A 14857-nucleotide genomic window follows, 5' to 3' on the forward strand; every position below is an offset into this window, starting at 1 on the left:
TGTCACACAACATACCAGATGTATGAGGTGGGAACTCAGGAGGTACTGGGTCCCCTTCTTTATGATCATAAACTGGATCAAGCTATAGAACATTTTTATACTCCATTCAAATTTACAGAAATTATTTCTTTCATGACAATGAAGTCCAAAATGTCTAATTTCTAGCAATGCTGGGTTTAACACCAAGTATTTTCATTGGAGAAAAGCAGAAACTGAAGACATCTGAAGAATACTATGCAGGAGTCCAAAACGAAGAGATTACAGACATAATTTTGTAGTTTGTTTCCCTCTTTCTGAATTGCCTATGGTTTTGTTCCAAACAATTCTTAAACACAATGTCTGAAGATTAAGAATAATGCCTCTGAGAACAAAAGCAGATATTTTGGTATTAATACGATCCATTATGCTTTTTACTACAGTTGCTTGGTTACACCAATCACCAAAAGCACTATCACCTGAGAACTCCCAGTCCTAACAAAACTTAGCTGTACTATCATACTTACCTTCTGGGACCTCCACTTCACTCAGTGGTCGGACAACTGGAGCATTGTCATTAACATCCAATACTTGTATCTGCACAATAGTTGTAGCAGAAAGTCTGGGGTTTCCTTTATCAGCAGCTTGTACAACCAGCCTACAATTATAGGAAGCAGTAATTTTCACTACTGGTCAGAAATCACTGAATTACCCACTGATGTTATAAGCAGGGGAAAAATTAAAAACTAAAAGGTTAGCCCTTTCTGCCCCTCATTGCAGCTCTTCAATTCCATCTTTCTGTGACGTTGACTGTCTGGAGTTTTATTTTTTTTGTCTTGCAGGAAAAATGTCCAGGAGATTATAGATGGCAAGACCGTGACAAAATAATACAAAAAAGAGAAAGTATTAATTTGTATTCGTTTCACCCAATTTCATACCAAATGAAATAAAACAAGCTATCAAGACTCTTTCAAATAAGACATATTTCTCCAGATGGTAATTCAGAGCAGGAATTAAAACTTAAGTACTAAATTGTCCTCTGGAGGAACCTGACTGTCCTCATTGTTTACAAAGGGACAACAGGAATGTGAAAATTGGGTAAGATAAAAACATACAAAGTAATACTCAGCCAAACATCTGCAGAGACACAGAATAGTCCCCCTTTTAAATTACAAATATAAGTGATAAAGTGAAAAAACAGGATACATACACCATTTGACATTTGCAAAGTTCTCACTGATTTTAGTGGGACCACAGTCTCACTGTCAGATTGAGAGAGTTTGCCTGTACACTTCCATTTTACACCTGCATAAGGATGGGTTGTAGATTCTCTTAACAACCTTAAAATTTCCACAAACAGTGGAGCAAAAAAAAAAAAAAGGTTAGTAATGACTGATAAATTTAGGTAAAAGGATGCTTATTCTCTGTGGGAACTATCCTCTGAACAGCAAAGAGCAAATGTTTAGTGTAAGCAGGAATTTGTTGGAAGACCACTCTTCAATATTAAAAATTACCCAGAAGGGAATTAAAAATTAAATCTAGCTCAACAAGCTCAACAAGTGGGCTAAACAAACCCTAAAACCAACCACCCAGCTATGCAAAAGGATATACAAGTCAGAGCTTGGCATCTGAATTAAGTATTTTGTGTACTAGCAAATGCCTGTATGTTGCATGATATTTTCTGTGTCTTTCTGCAAATATCCTGAATGCTTTGTATCTCCTTCTTTATTCTAATTCAGTTTCTGTTTAAAGTGTCAAATAGATGTTACTTCTTATATGTTCATAGGACAATACGGAATACCAAGGCAGTTACTTAAGTGGATTGCAGCACTTCCATTCCAGAATCACACTAGCTGTGGTTTGGTGTTTCCTCACGGTTTCTGATGCCAACTGAACATATAACTCAAATTGCAGGCTAGTATTCAAACAATAACCATGCATAATTCCATATAGAAAGTGAATTTTTGTAGAATAAATATTGGTAAAGTATACATATGGAAATATTTTACTAAAAAAAAAATCACGTTCTAAGGGAAAAAACCCCTCATAAAAAAATCTCAGCCAAGGCATTAAAATTAAGGTTCTGTCAACACTTTCCTTATAACTCCTATATAAGGGACTTAGAACTTATGGAAATGAAAATGTTCAATTTATAGATAAAATAAACAACTCCTTGCAAGTTTGAAACATTTTTGTTTCGTAACATTTTGAAATTAAACAGGAAAATGGTTTTGAAAGTTTCTGTTGCTGTTCACATTTCACCTAACAATGTACAGATTAATAACATATTAATAAAGAGAAGGAATATAAAACTTTGAATTCCTTGAACAAACTGTCAATTTAAAAGGCTAGAATTTCAACCTAAACACTGAAATAGATCAGGCAGTCAGTTAAAGACAGATAGGAGAATTATTATGCTTACATATCCAATGTTTCACCAACAGTAAACGTCCTTCCTTTGAAGGATTTATTGCAGGCATTCTTTTAAAGTACTGGTTACAAATAAAATTTATTACACTATTTAAATGACTAAAAATCAGAATGGACACTTTTGAGTCAGTGAAAAACTGAAGAAATAAACTTCAAATGAAGTGTTCTGTATATTAAGTTAAAACAAAGTATTTCCTTTAGGACACTATTGTCAAATTACGCTGATATTAAAAACCCAACATATTCTGTTGAGCTTTTTGATGTGGTTTTAGAAAAGGTATTCTGGTTCCTAAGAATTCCGATTGGATGTTTAAAACTTTGTGGGTCCAGAGGATAGGAAACCTTGTGAATACTTTAACTGATGCCATAACAACATGGAAAGAAAGAAAAGAAGGTAATTTCTACAGACACATACACAGAAATCTACTTTTTATATAAATTGCAGTAGATAAAAATATGAGTATGAATCCACATACTCATATTTTCTCTTCAAGGCATGATTTATTTGCTTCCTAATTCCAATTATGGCATGACCTGTATAGAAAAATTGCCATGTCCACTTGATCATATTTACTCAGAGTTTCTTGGAAACGGGAAAACCCCTAATACTTAGTACAAGACAGCTTCTAGGTGGAAAGAGCCTTCAGAAGCATCTTTATCAGATTATGGTGAAGGAAGTTGGAACAATATTCTAATTAAAGAACAGAACACGTGTGTCTATTTCTTGTATTCAGTTTAAATGTTTTCCCTGTGTCTTTACATACTTAAAAAAAACATTCCAGACAGGGAATAGCTGTACAATTCTTAATCAACTAAAATCCAGGAACTGCGATCATTCCTATAGTGAATCATCCCACTCACTTATATCAGTAAGTGTTCCCATTGATTAAACAAGACTTTATTTCTTCCCCTAAATTTAAGAAGTATGCAAGAATTCATCATACAAATGAGCAGCTTCAGTGCTGTTCTCAATGCTGTCTGGCTTGCACACGGGATTTGTGGGCAACAGATATCAACAGAAAACTATAAAACATGTAACATGAGCAACCTCAAAGTGAACAAGAAAAAAATACATTTTCATAAGAACCTTGCATACAAACCTGTAAGATGAAGTGTTTTCATGATCTAGGACTGTATTAGTTGCTAAAATCCCTCGTGCTGAATCAATTAGAAATGCTGCATTTTCATTACCAGATAAAATTGAGTATTCAGTTTCCCCATTCATCCCACTGTCAAGGTCAGTTGCAAATACCTGTTTGGGAGCAAACCTGAAACTTAATTCAAAATGTCAGAATGCAATTTCAGAAATAAACCCCCTTTACTAAGGTCATGTATTTCTGGTTATTTTTGACTGCACAGATTTAAGCAAATAATCATACTGGTCCCCAACATGAGTGTCATGTGAGGTTACAAAAATCTGCTCATTATAGGAAGCATACAAATTCTTTCCCTGAGTAATCTGAAATTCAACTCCACAAAGCACTAGGGTTGAACGTAATAATTGGAAACTGCTTATATTACTAACAAGCCCTTAACATATTACTGCTATACTAACAGAAAAAGGATAAAATAATTAGATGAAGTTTTCAGATAACTTTCATGGAACAGTTCATTGATTACTTTTTAAAATACAAACCAGAAAATGCAAAAAGGGGAGAGGCAAGCTATAAAACCAGCAGAATAAGTAACATTCAGCAACAGTGAACAGGTTTCTCAAAGACTCCTCTGGCTCTTTGAAGAGCCGTCTTTGCATTTTTCTGGTTGCTGAACAAGCATTATAATCAGTACAGGATCCAAACCATAGCAGAGGCAACAAGACAGATTGAATAAAGGAAATAGAATGTGTTCTGTCATAAAATTTTGACTACACATCTGTGTTGACTGCTTTGTGATTTTTCTCCATTCCTGGACATATGTTTCTCTAAATACAACGTCCATCAGTTTCTAATCACTTTGCCCTGGAGGCATTTGTAGCTTTCCATTTATTTATTCTCTAGAGGAGGAATATCTTTAGTACCTAACATGACCCTCACTGTGACCTGACTTGCAATGCAAGAACATGAACTGAGGAAATAATGTGTTCTTCTAGTCCAACTGATGTCTTCTTTTGCTCTAACACGGCCAGCTGGAAACACTTTCGGAGAATAGATCCATTCAGAGGAAGAAATGTTTACACATTTAAATTGAGACAAGCTGCTCTTTAGGCATCAGGTTTTAAATTGAACACTTGGGCTGACTCTACTATTCTGATGAGTTGAAAGTATTCTTTTTATTGCTATAGCCCTTTCAGTAGATGCCTTATGCAAGACCCAGCCTTATATTGTAACAAGAGCCACGGCTTTGAATGGTGTTTTTCAACTACTTGAAGAGAGAAACAGAAAATTAAAAACCAACAAAAAACCAAAAACCAAACAAACCACAACAACAAAAAAAAAGTATTTCAAGTCCAGCTGCACAACTATTAAGAAGATAAAGAATTATATAAAGAATTATCTTTCAACTTAAATCTGAAATGTGGTCTAGAAAAAGAATCATTTAATATTTTAGATATTTAAACAAAGTAGTAGCAACACCAAGAATCCATCTTTCAGTTTTTAAGAGACAGTGGTCCAGAACAGACTTAACAGGATTGTAATCACGAATAGATCAACCAAACGTCTTTTTAACTACGGCACTGGGCTTGGGAAGGTGTATTTCCACTTACCTGTATGATGTCTGTTTTAGGACTTTGGCCTTCCCATACTGATGCTCTGTAATAGCTTTGCTCAAATTTAGGTACATTGTCATTCACATCTTGTATCAAAACTGTCACTCCACAGAGTGCTGAGTTTAAGCTATTTTCAGCCAAAACTGACAAACGTATTTTATTCTTAACTTCATAATCAAGAAACTTTGGCTCTTTTACTGTGATTTCACCTGGTTTATTAAAACAAAAAATAGAATTAAAAAAGGGAGATGTGATATAAGTATTCAGGAAAAATCATGCACAAATGCAGTTATGAAGTCCCTAACATAAAGGGTCTCCTTTACTGAACACATGACCAAATTCCAGCAAGCTCCCTTCCCACCATGTTCTTCTTCTACCTAACATCACCCTCACATGCTAAGTACTGTACAAGTCTTGGACAGTGGATTTTTTGCTGAACAACTACCACATTGGCAATTTCCTAAAACAAAGCTGATTTACTTGTAGAGGACTAGACACAGGAAGAAAGTGGCTGCATGATGTGTGCTTCTTGACATGTGACAATGAGCCAGCTGTGCCTCTTGAGTGATTCTTGTCCTTCATCTGAGAGTGGCTACATCCAGCCCCCCATCTATATCCAAACTGGGCAGTAGCTGTATCAACTTCTGCAATGTCTTTGAAAACCCATGGTCACTATTTTGATGTTCTAGGTAATATAGTAATATACTCAAAATTCATCATTACATCTAAACATCAAACATAATTATTTGTATGTTAATTTCATTAGAACTGAAATTCAGATTTGCATAGATTTTTCAAAAATAATGCCATAAATATCTATATCCCAAGTTGTGATAGCAGAAGAACTCATCTACTGTGCCTCTCCAAGCTAGTGCTTTTTAGTTTTTATTTTCTATGATAAGCAGCAATTATTGGCTATTGCTTATGGATCTGCCCAGTGTTCAAGAATTGCGTCTTGAACATAAAGATTTCAAAGCTCTCAGGTTATCTCTCCTAAGTACAACACTTAAAAATTACTGTATTCTATATACAGGAAAAGTAAAGTAGGCAGTGACAGAAGGAATACACTTCAAGATGACAAGAGAGTAACTGGAAGACTATAGTGTAGAGTGGAGCAAATAACCAAGTTTGAGGTACACCACCTAGGAGGAACAAGTGAAAGAACCAGAGTTGCTCATTCTAGCGAAGTGCACATAAAAAAGAAACAGGGTAGCAGCCTCCAAATATCTAAAGAATAGGGTTTTTGTCTTATGTCTACTATTACTAGGTTAAGAATTATTAAGTTTAAATCATTTCAACAAGCATTCAGATAAGTATGAATAAAACCTTTCCAACTGCTTAGACAGACTACTGAGGGGGTTTGCAGAATTTGTGTTTAGATCACTTCCTACTATACTTTATACATGAATCCTCCTAGGATGGGAGAAAATCTCCAAAGTGCAGTTAATTAACATCAGTGCTTATAAAGACAAGTAGAGCAGACCTTCGGGTATCAAAAATACATAACAAAGAAACGGCATCAATACAGCTCAAAATATGTCTGCTGTAGAAACAATGGCTAGAGCTATTGGTGTCATAATTAATGCTGAGGGTAAGAACTGCTTTTAAAATGTCCTGAAAGGCTGCACTTCAATTAACATTTTCTGAAAAACAAAAGAAAGAAACCAGAAGAAACCACAGTGGCTCAAATTTCTCAAAGGAAGACTTAGGACATTCACTGCTGTAGAAATTCCACTATTGTTTGTGAAGAGAGCGCTTCTGAGACTCTTACATACACCATGTAACCACTTTTCAGCCTGGTTTGGTAAAAAAAACGAAAATCCCATTTGAGAATCACTTTCTTGAGGATAAATTTATCTCAGTCTTTTAAGATTAATCTTAAAGTACATCTTCATTTCAATGAAAGAAAGACTTTGAGATCAAGCGTATGCACTTTTAGTGCCCTTCTTCTAAACAAACCAAACCAATCTTAACTGTCCATCAGCATCAAACATACTAGCTTTACAGGAGTAAAGCCACTTGATACCTGCAGACACCAGAATAATCAGAGACTAAAGCCTCCAGGAAGCCAGGGAGAAAGACAACTGTTAAGGGTACAACTATTTATACTATTTCTGAGGAAAACTGTTTGCACTGTCTATGCAATCTCAGAAAGACTACAGCTATTCAGAAGGCAAATTCTTTTGTTGCAGATGTTTAGGAGCTGAGAGGCAACCAGAGTAGCTATGCTCTCTTACATGCCTTAGGTAAGAGCATGTAAATGCACACGGGGAATGTCCTGCTCTCCTGCCATCCAAATTTCCTGACTGAAGAGCAGGTGAAGCAGATCTGCTGCAGAACGCAAATAAAATTGCAAAAAAAGAAAGCACAAAATTGACTGTCAGACTTGTCAAGGTTTGCCTGAAACAAAGAGCATTAAACTCAACAAGGGTCTAACACTTCTTACATTAAGAGTGTTTTGAAGGATTATGTTTATTGAGTTTTTGGGCAGCTTGATGATGAGAAACAAAGCCGCATCTCGGCCTTGGATCACAAACCGATAGTTTATCAACTCCCAACACCTGGTGATCAATAGTTAATCAGAACTGAGCGTTTTAAACAGGTATACTGGTGTTCAACTTCTTTCCACATCAAGTTTACACTACTACAGGTCTCATCTGCAGTAAAACATTCCTGGTTTTACTAATGATTTATTCATTGTAACAGGAGAGTGATATTCTTAAGGCATGTACCCCCTGCTCTTGTGGTAGGAGCTTGCTCTATTTTAGAGATTAAGCTACACACAGACACTTGAAGAAAAATATGTATTTATAAAAATGTACCTGTAATGGGGTGTATGGAAAATATGTTTTCCTTGTCACTGAAGATGCTGTATTTTATGCTTTCTCCTGTAAATTTGCGTTCATATGCTTCTATGGTTAGAAGTGATGTACCTATGAAAGCAATGCAACATTTTCATCATGACCACTTTAGAAGGTTTCATTCTAATTTTGTATTACTATGATTAATAGCAGGTGCACAGCCAAACATCTGTGTATTAGGTGAGATGCTACTTCATGAATTAAAATAGTAGACAATAACAACAATTCTTCTATGAGTTTCACTGCATTATAACTTCATAGACAAGGCACTGCCTATCCCTCCTTGCCCAGTAAATTACTCATCAGATCATAATTTCATCACCTGTCCAAATAAAATGATGAGTTTTAACTTCTCTGAACTGCAAAGATTTCCTAATTTTTCACACTACATGAATTACCACTTACCTGAGATCCTATGTATTCCTTTTATTCAGGTTATGCCATTTGTGGTCGCTTAAATCCCACTTTTTCATTAATTCTTTTAAGAAAACTAATCCCTTCTTTTTTTGTGCAGCATAGGAATGCATAATACCCCTGAATCACCATAAAAAGCTTATTTTCACTCATTTATCTGAATTCTATTGGGATTCCTAAACAATATTATAAATGAAATATTCTTTAATTTTTTAATTAGCCACCTTTTAACAGAGGGAATCAAGAGATGAAACTACATGCATAATTATGTGTCAATTCTAGCAGAATCCAAATTCCATGAAAAGAGCAATAATTTAATACAGAAAACAAGGGACATGAAATAAAAATCCTGTTTGAAACGAGATTAGAGGAAAAATGGGGAACCGAATACATTATCTTGTTTTAACAAAAATGCATCAAGTTTAAAAACCATTATCAAGATTTCCAAATAATTATTCTTTCCAAGTGAGTTACGAACTTTTTTAGCATATATGGCAATTTCTTTTAATGGATTTTAATTATGTAATTTAACTGTAATTGATTCCATATAACTGTGATGGAGTGAGACTACTGTGCAACCTGAACTCTTCCAAACAGCATCACAGATAACTAGATATTTTATTACATTACAAAGGGCATGCTGTTCACACTCAGTCTCCTGGATGTCAGAGGCAAAGACATGTATCTTTAGTGTAAAAATGAGAGGGAGGAAACATTGCTGTTACAACTATCTATCTGCTACCTTTTTTTTAAGCATTGTTACTAATTTTTAAACACAGGAAGTTTTGTTTTGTGGTTTGTCACTTGCTCCCAAAATCTATCAAAAGCAAAACCTTGCCACTTTCAACAGACACAATTTTCTGTACTAGTCAATATATTGTAAGATATTTATAAAAAAGTTCTGGAAGTAAAATAACCACACAATGGGTAAAGACTGCACTGTTGGGGTTTTTTTTAGAAACTAAAATAGGGAGTTGTAGGATGAATTTTCATTGCCAAGGAACTTTGAAGTACTACAAGAGCCTGCAAGCACCATCATTCATAGCATCCTCAGAGCAGACTTGAAGAAAAAAGTTCAACTTTTGAAAAACGTTACTATTTATCTTCTAATGCTTTCAACAGCATTTCTGTTTCTTTGCTTGCGTGTTTAAGAACAAAAACTACCAGAAGTAAAGGAAGCAGCATCATTTCTTCTTGAAATCCTGTTTTTCAGGGTTTAGGTTAATAAACTGTTGCTCTAAGTCTTCAAATCCTAATCCTTAAAGTTTCCTATTTTTCACATAGTTAAAATTGTTTACATTTTTTTTTGGCAGAAACTTCTCATTTCTGATACTTTTCACAGAAAATTACTCCTTCAAATAGTGAATTTTGTAGTTCATTGTCAAAAAAATATGACCCAACTGGGAGGTTTGTTGTGTGACCTATCGTAACACAAACAGGTCCCATACAGGTAAATAACAAAAGATAGTACCCATCTGATGAAGCTCGCAATTTCAAATACACATGATTCAAAGACTGCTTGAAGTAGAGGTCACAAAAAATAACACTCAGCTTGGATAAAATTAGGAGGAAAGTAGCTTTCTGGCTGCATAGAAATGGCATGATGTGTATGAGATCAACACTGAAGCTCGTGCAAAGAAGGGGGGAGATCAGGACCATAGAAGAATGAAAACTGGCTTGAAACACTATGCAATTGACTTCTGAATTAGTTAAAAATGTCAAAGGAAGTGAAGAGTGATTTAAAATGTTTATATTTAGGTTTTTTGGTTGTTTTCTTTTTTCAGTTCAATTACAGACAAGCTAACTGCATTTGAAAGTACCTCAAACTGCTTTAAATAGCCTCACACCAACCTTTGCATTATGCCTGCCTGCTTGAAACTGAAGCATGGCAGCACAGACAGTATTTGCCTACCTGGCCAAGTACTGGCCATGGTGTTAGGCCATAACATATACACTGGAACTGAGCTAATGTATCACTATATTATTGTTTTCCTTCTCTCCTCAGTACCAATTACGGTAGTCTCTTTCCTCCTCCTTTGCCACCTAACCCCCTTTCATCCTTGTCATTATTTCTTCAAACCCCTTAATTGCTTACGAAAGAAAAAGCTAACTGCACAAACAGTAAGAGGTTACTTACAGAGAGGCTATATATTTGATATCTAATAGAAAAAAAATAGAGGACTTAACAAGTTTTACTCGTGAATTTGTCTCCAATGAAGCACACAACCGTTCAAGTAAAAGCTTGGAGAATAATAAAGGTTTCTTACCCTCTGGAGACTGCAGTGACTTGATTATTTATTGACTGGCTTCTAAGTACCTGTTATAATGCAGTTTATAATATTTAAAGACATTAAATATTCAATAATAAACAAAAAGTAGAAGAATGTGGTTTTCTGAAGGTCAAACTTGGAGGTCAAACACTTAAAGAAAAATATGACCACAAGGACCAGTACCTGAGGCACTCACGCAGTTGACAAGTCCAGACTAAATTAAGACCAGTTGACAAGTCCAGACTAAATTAAGGCTAAGGACCCTTGGCTCTGGCTTTTGTTGATTACACTATTCAGATTTTTGATTATTTTAAAAATAAACTTTCTACTTTAACTCTATTAGTTAAGGTAGAAAAATAAAATTAGGAGGTAAAGTCACATTTATTAATACCAGGTCTACAAATAATCAGTGCACAATGTAAATCTCCCCTGGACTAAATACACTGGTACCATTCATATTTATAGGGGTCCCAGGATCACATATATTCTATAAGCTAACTTCTGTGAGAGTTTTAATTATAATCACAATTTTTCCCCTGAAATGTAAAATATTTGATATTTATTTATGCTTATATAAATAAGAAAGTACTAAAAAAAAACAGCCAAAAATTATTAGTATTTAGTAAAATCTCTCATACTCTAAAAAGCATTTTTTTAGAGTATACTCTAAAAAGTATGATCTTCTTAGCAAATAAACTTTTATTAAATATACAAACTAATATTTGGGAATGAAACCCTCTTGTTTACCCTGCAGCTTTGCTTAATTTTCTTTAATCAAAACATCTTAAATTGGGTATTATTTATATTTTCTACAGATTGAATGGGACAACATGTGACTATGGCATTCTGATACCTCAGCTTCTTGGGGCATTTTGTAATTCCAGGGTTGATTTTTACAGTCTGACCTCAGATTTTATCTACACTTAGGAAAATTTAGGATCAGATCAGTTTATCTATTGCCATAAAGCCCTGATTTTAATTTTCTTTCTTTAAACCTAACAAAACCTATCTTTCCTCTTACTATTTTTTCCTTAACCAGAAGGAAATTTTAATGCAGGTTAATCCCATCTCTCCTGAAAAGACTGAAACCCCAGGACCTTGTCTTTACTTTGCTAGGAAGCCTGACAAACAGGTTCTCAGGATATTTTCTGAGCATATAAGCTGCTGCAGCAAGGGAGAAACAAAATTGAGAGCCTGGAGCTCACCTATGGAGTACCCTGTTTTCTCTGCTTCCCGGACATTTAGGATGGAGGGCTCCAGACATCACCACAATTGACTCTCAATGGATTTTATCAAAAAAGACAGAAAATGACAGATTTAACATACATTGCTGTGGCATCCAAATTGTAGCTTCTGGAAGCAGCACCTCTCCCAGGGCAGAATCTCATTTGCAAAGTGACACACAATTAAACACTATACAGTGCTGACTCTAGCAAAACAGGGCTTTGAGGCCTTGGGTTGTTGGTGATTTACACTCACACAAAAAAAAAAAACAGTTTTATGGTGTCCAAAACTACCTGTAAATTGTGCTCAAATTAATGGAATAAAAGCAATATTTTTTAAATTGCAGGACAAATGTGTTAAGGGAATTTCTTTTAATTTTGTTTTTGCATTTGTAATAGAAGCAACAAATAAAGCACCCTAAAGAATTTATCCTTCAGGCTCCCTACTCGGAGGGTTCAGTATAGAGTGAAAGGGAAATAAATACTCCTCTGCCTAAGAAGACCTGAATCTACACCTTTCATATTTCAGTAGTGTTTTAACCACCCGTGTACTGCATGCTCTACTCTTTCCTATTGGAGGCCTTTTGCTTTTTTCAAAATCTCACATTTTCTGACAAACAAGGGAAGAGCTAGAAGGATGCTCTAGTTTGGTGCTTTGATTGATTAAATTTTTCAAGATAGCCTGAAACCAAAATATTTCACCTATGCTTAAAAAAATAAAAAAAATAAAAGAAAAATGTAATTAAAAAAATAAATAATCAAACCTCACCTTATTGCCTATTTTTGATGTGTTAATTGAAACATCAGTAATACTCACAGCATTATATTTACCTTAAAATACAAGGATGAAAATTAGGCTTTTAGTCCCAAACAGGCACAGAGGAAGCAACAGCTGAGTAACCACAGCAGTAATTACCGCAACAGCAGTCTTTACCTTTCATCCTTTTTTCTGTTTATAATTATCCAAGAATATTGATTGGTTTTTCAAATTTATTAACATATTTCTTTTTTACTAGTTCCTAATCAAATATACAGGTTATTAGTCAAGATCTAAGAGTTCACTAGTCTCACAATACCCTTAGGATACAAAGGAATATTGCTTTTGTTTTACTGAGGGAAATTTGAACTATAAAGAGGATAAATGACTTGCTCAAGGTCAGCCTTATGAGGCAGTGCTTGAATCAAGAATACAGCGCAGGTCAGATCTCACAATACTTCTGGTCGATTGTACAGTGGGATTTGTGTTCAGAAAAATGTGAAAGGTGCTCCTTTCTGCCCTTTATTAGGATGAAGCAGGAAAAGGTACTTGCCATATATAACTGGCAGGAGATATAACTACTAATAGTCTCAGAATGATAAAAAGTAGAGCAGTAATTCTTATCACTATATGGAGCAAAAATAAGTCTGTAAGCATCTTGTGATTGAAGCTGGTTTGTCTATAGGTAGCTTTCAACAGTGCAGACTCTACTTAGAGGTACACTGTAGAAGCCTGTCCAAGTGACAATGTACTACAGCCTCCAAATTCCTCTCCCCTTCACCCCTCATACTCCTTATTCTCCTACTTTTGGAAAGTCCAGGTTTTCAGTAAGGTTTTACAGTATCTCTGCAAGCTACTACCATTCATGACGGGTTTTGCAAAACCAAGAAATGTCATGTTGCAACTGGTACACACCACTCATCTCGCCTGAGCTTATGTGCATTGAGATCGCTAGCGAAATTTTGCTAAAAGAGTGAACCCACTGATGCTCAGGGCATCCCAGGCTGAGGGGTGGAAACACACCACCTTTGTCAAAGGAGCTTCTGTTTATTGTGAGCATTGCTGCTGTACGTGGGCAGCAAACTCTAGCGCCAAACAATGTCTCCAACTTCTTTTTCATGCTTGTGCACTGGAAAAGGGCAGACAGGTATTTGCTACATCCAAATTAACTTTTCCCTTCTGCTTCACAGGGAAAAGGCTTCCCTATACTATTCATTACAATTACGATTCCAAAATGAGGGGAGATGGGCAACTTCAAGAACACAAATTGGGATTTGATGCCCACCTGCTGCACTGTTCTCAGGCATGGTTGCTTCATACAGGCTACGGCTGAACGATATCTCCTCCTCTTGTTCTTCTGTAAAGATGATGACCATAGCTGTGGCTGTTCGAGGTGAGATACCTTGATCTGAAGCCATCACTATCAGCTGGGTACTGAAGTCTTTGGAAGCCAAGGGCTCCTGAAGAATAATGTCACCGGTCTTCACGTCGATCTGAAACGCGGTTTCTGCTATCATCAAACTAAACACAACAGCTCCATTTGACCCCAGATCCATGTCTTCTGCTCGCACAGTGGCTACTGTCTCATTCACAGGGGTTTCAGCAGGCACAAAGGACCTGATAGGATTCTGCAAAAAAATGGGATCATTGTCATTGACATCATCAATGTGCACCACAACACTGACAGTGGTGCTTCTTGGCAAATGTGTGCTACAGTCACTTGCCACAGCCCTAAATGTATACTGGGATTTGGTCTCCCGGTCCAATGCCTTCGTAGTAACTATAGACCCAGTTACACTGTCAATAGCAAATGCTCCAAAGGTGTCATCAATGAAGGAGTATGTAACTTCACCATTCAGACCATCATCTTCATCAGAAGCAGAGAGGTGCAGGATGGCTGAGCCTTCCTCTAGGTCTTCTCTCACGGAGATTTGATACTGGGTCTTTGCAAACAATGGGTTGTGGTCATTTTCATCCAAGACTGTTAGATAGAGCTGTGCAGTGGAGCTTCTTGAGGGACTTCCTAGGTCACGGCATTCAATTACAAGAGTGAAGCTGCTGATGTCTTCTCTGTCTAAGCTACGAGTGACAAGCAGTTTTCCTGAAGTGACATTTACTGTGAAGTATTCTCCAACATTTCCACCTTTCAAACACATTAAAAACAAACTGGTCACAAACAATTGCTTTTGAAAAAAAGAATCACTTGTGAATACTTCTAT

At 35.9% G+C, this 14857-nt stretch overlaps 1 protein-coding gene across 2 annotated transcripts in view; it reads right to left on the reverse strand.

Moving 5' to 3' along the window:
- The window catches only part of DCHS2 (dachsous cadherin-related 2), a 111980-nt gene that overhangs the window by 11053 nt on the left and 86070 nt on the right, over nucleotides 1-14857 (reverse strand). Inside the window, exons 13-17 of one of the 2 annotated variants that reach the window (XM_057419073.1) lie at nucleotides 14041-14781; nucleotides 7936-8046; nucleotides 5111-5322; nucleotides 3507-3658; nucleotides 504-634 (exon numbers count right to left, since the gene is read on the reverse strand). In XM_057419073.1, the coding sequence (XP_057275056.1) occupies nucleotides 504-634; nucleotides 3507-3658; nucleotides 5111-5322; nucleotides 7936-8046; nucleotides 14041-14781 (1347 nt within the window). Of the gene's footprint in view, nucleotides 1-503; nucleotides 635-3506; nucleotides 3659-5110; nucleotides 5323-7935; nucleotides 8047-13923; nucleotides 14782-14857 lie in introns of both variants that reach the window. The other variant, XM_057419072.1, reaches the window with a different exon arrangement.

The sequence above is a fragment of the Pezoporus wallicus genome, unplaced genomic scaffold (genome assembly GCF_028554395.1).
Source record: "Pezoporus wallicus isolate ANWC-B61680 ecotype Strahan unplaced genomic scaffold, APGP_CSIRO_Pwel_v1 contig_2384, whole genome shotgun sequence".
Taxonomy (NCBI): domain Eukaryota; kingdom Metazoa; phylum Chordata; class Aves; order Psittaciformes; family Psittacidae; genus Pezoporus; species Pezoporus wallicus.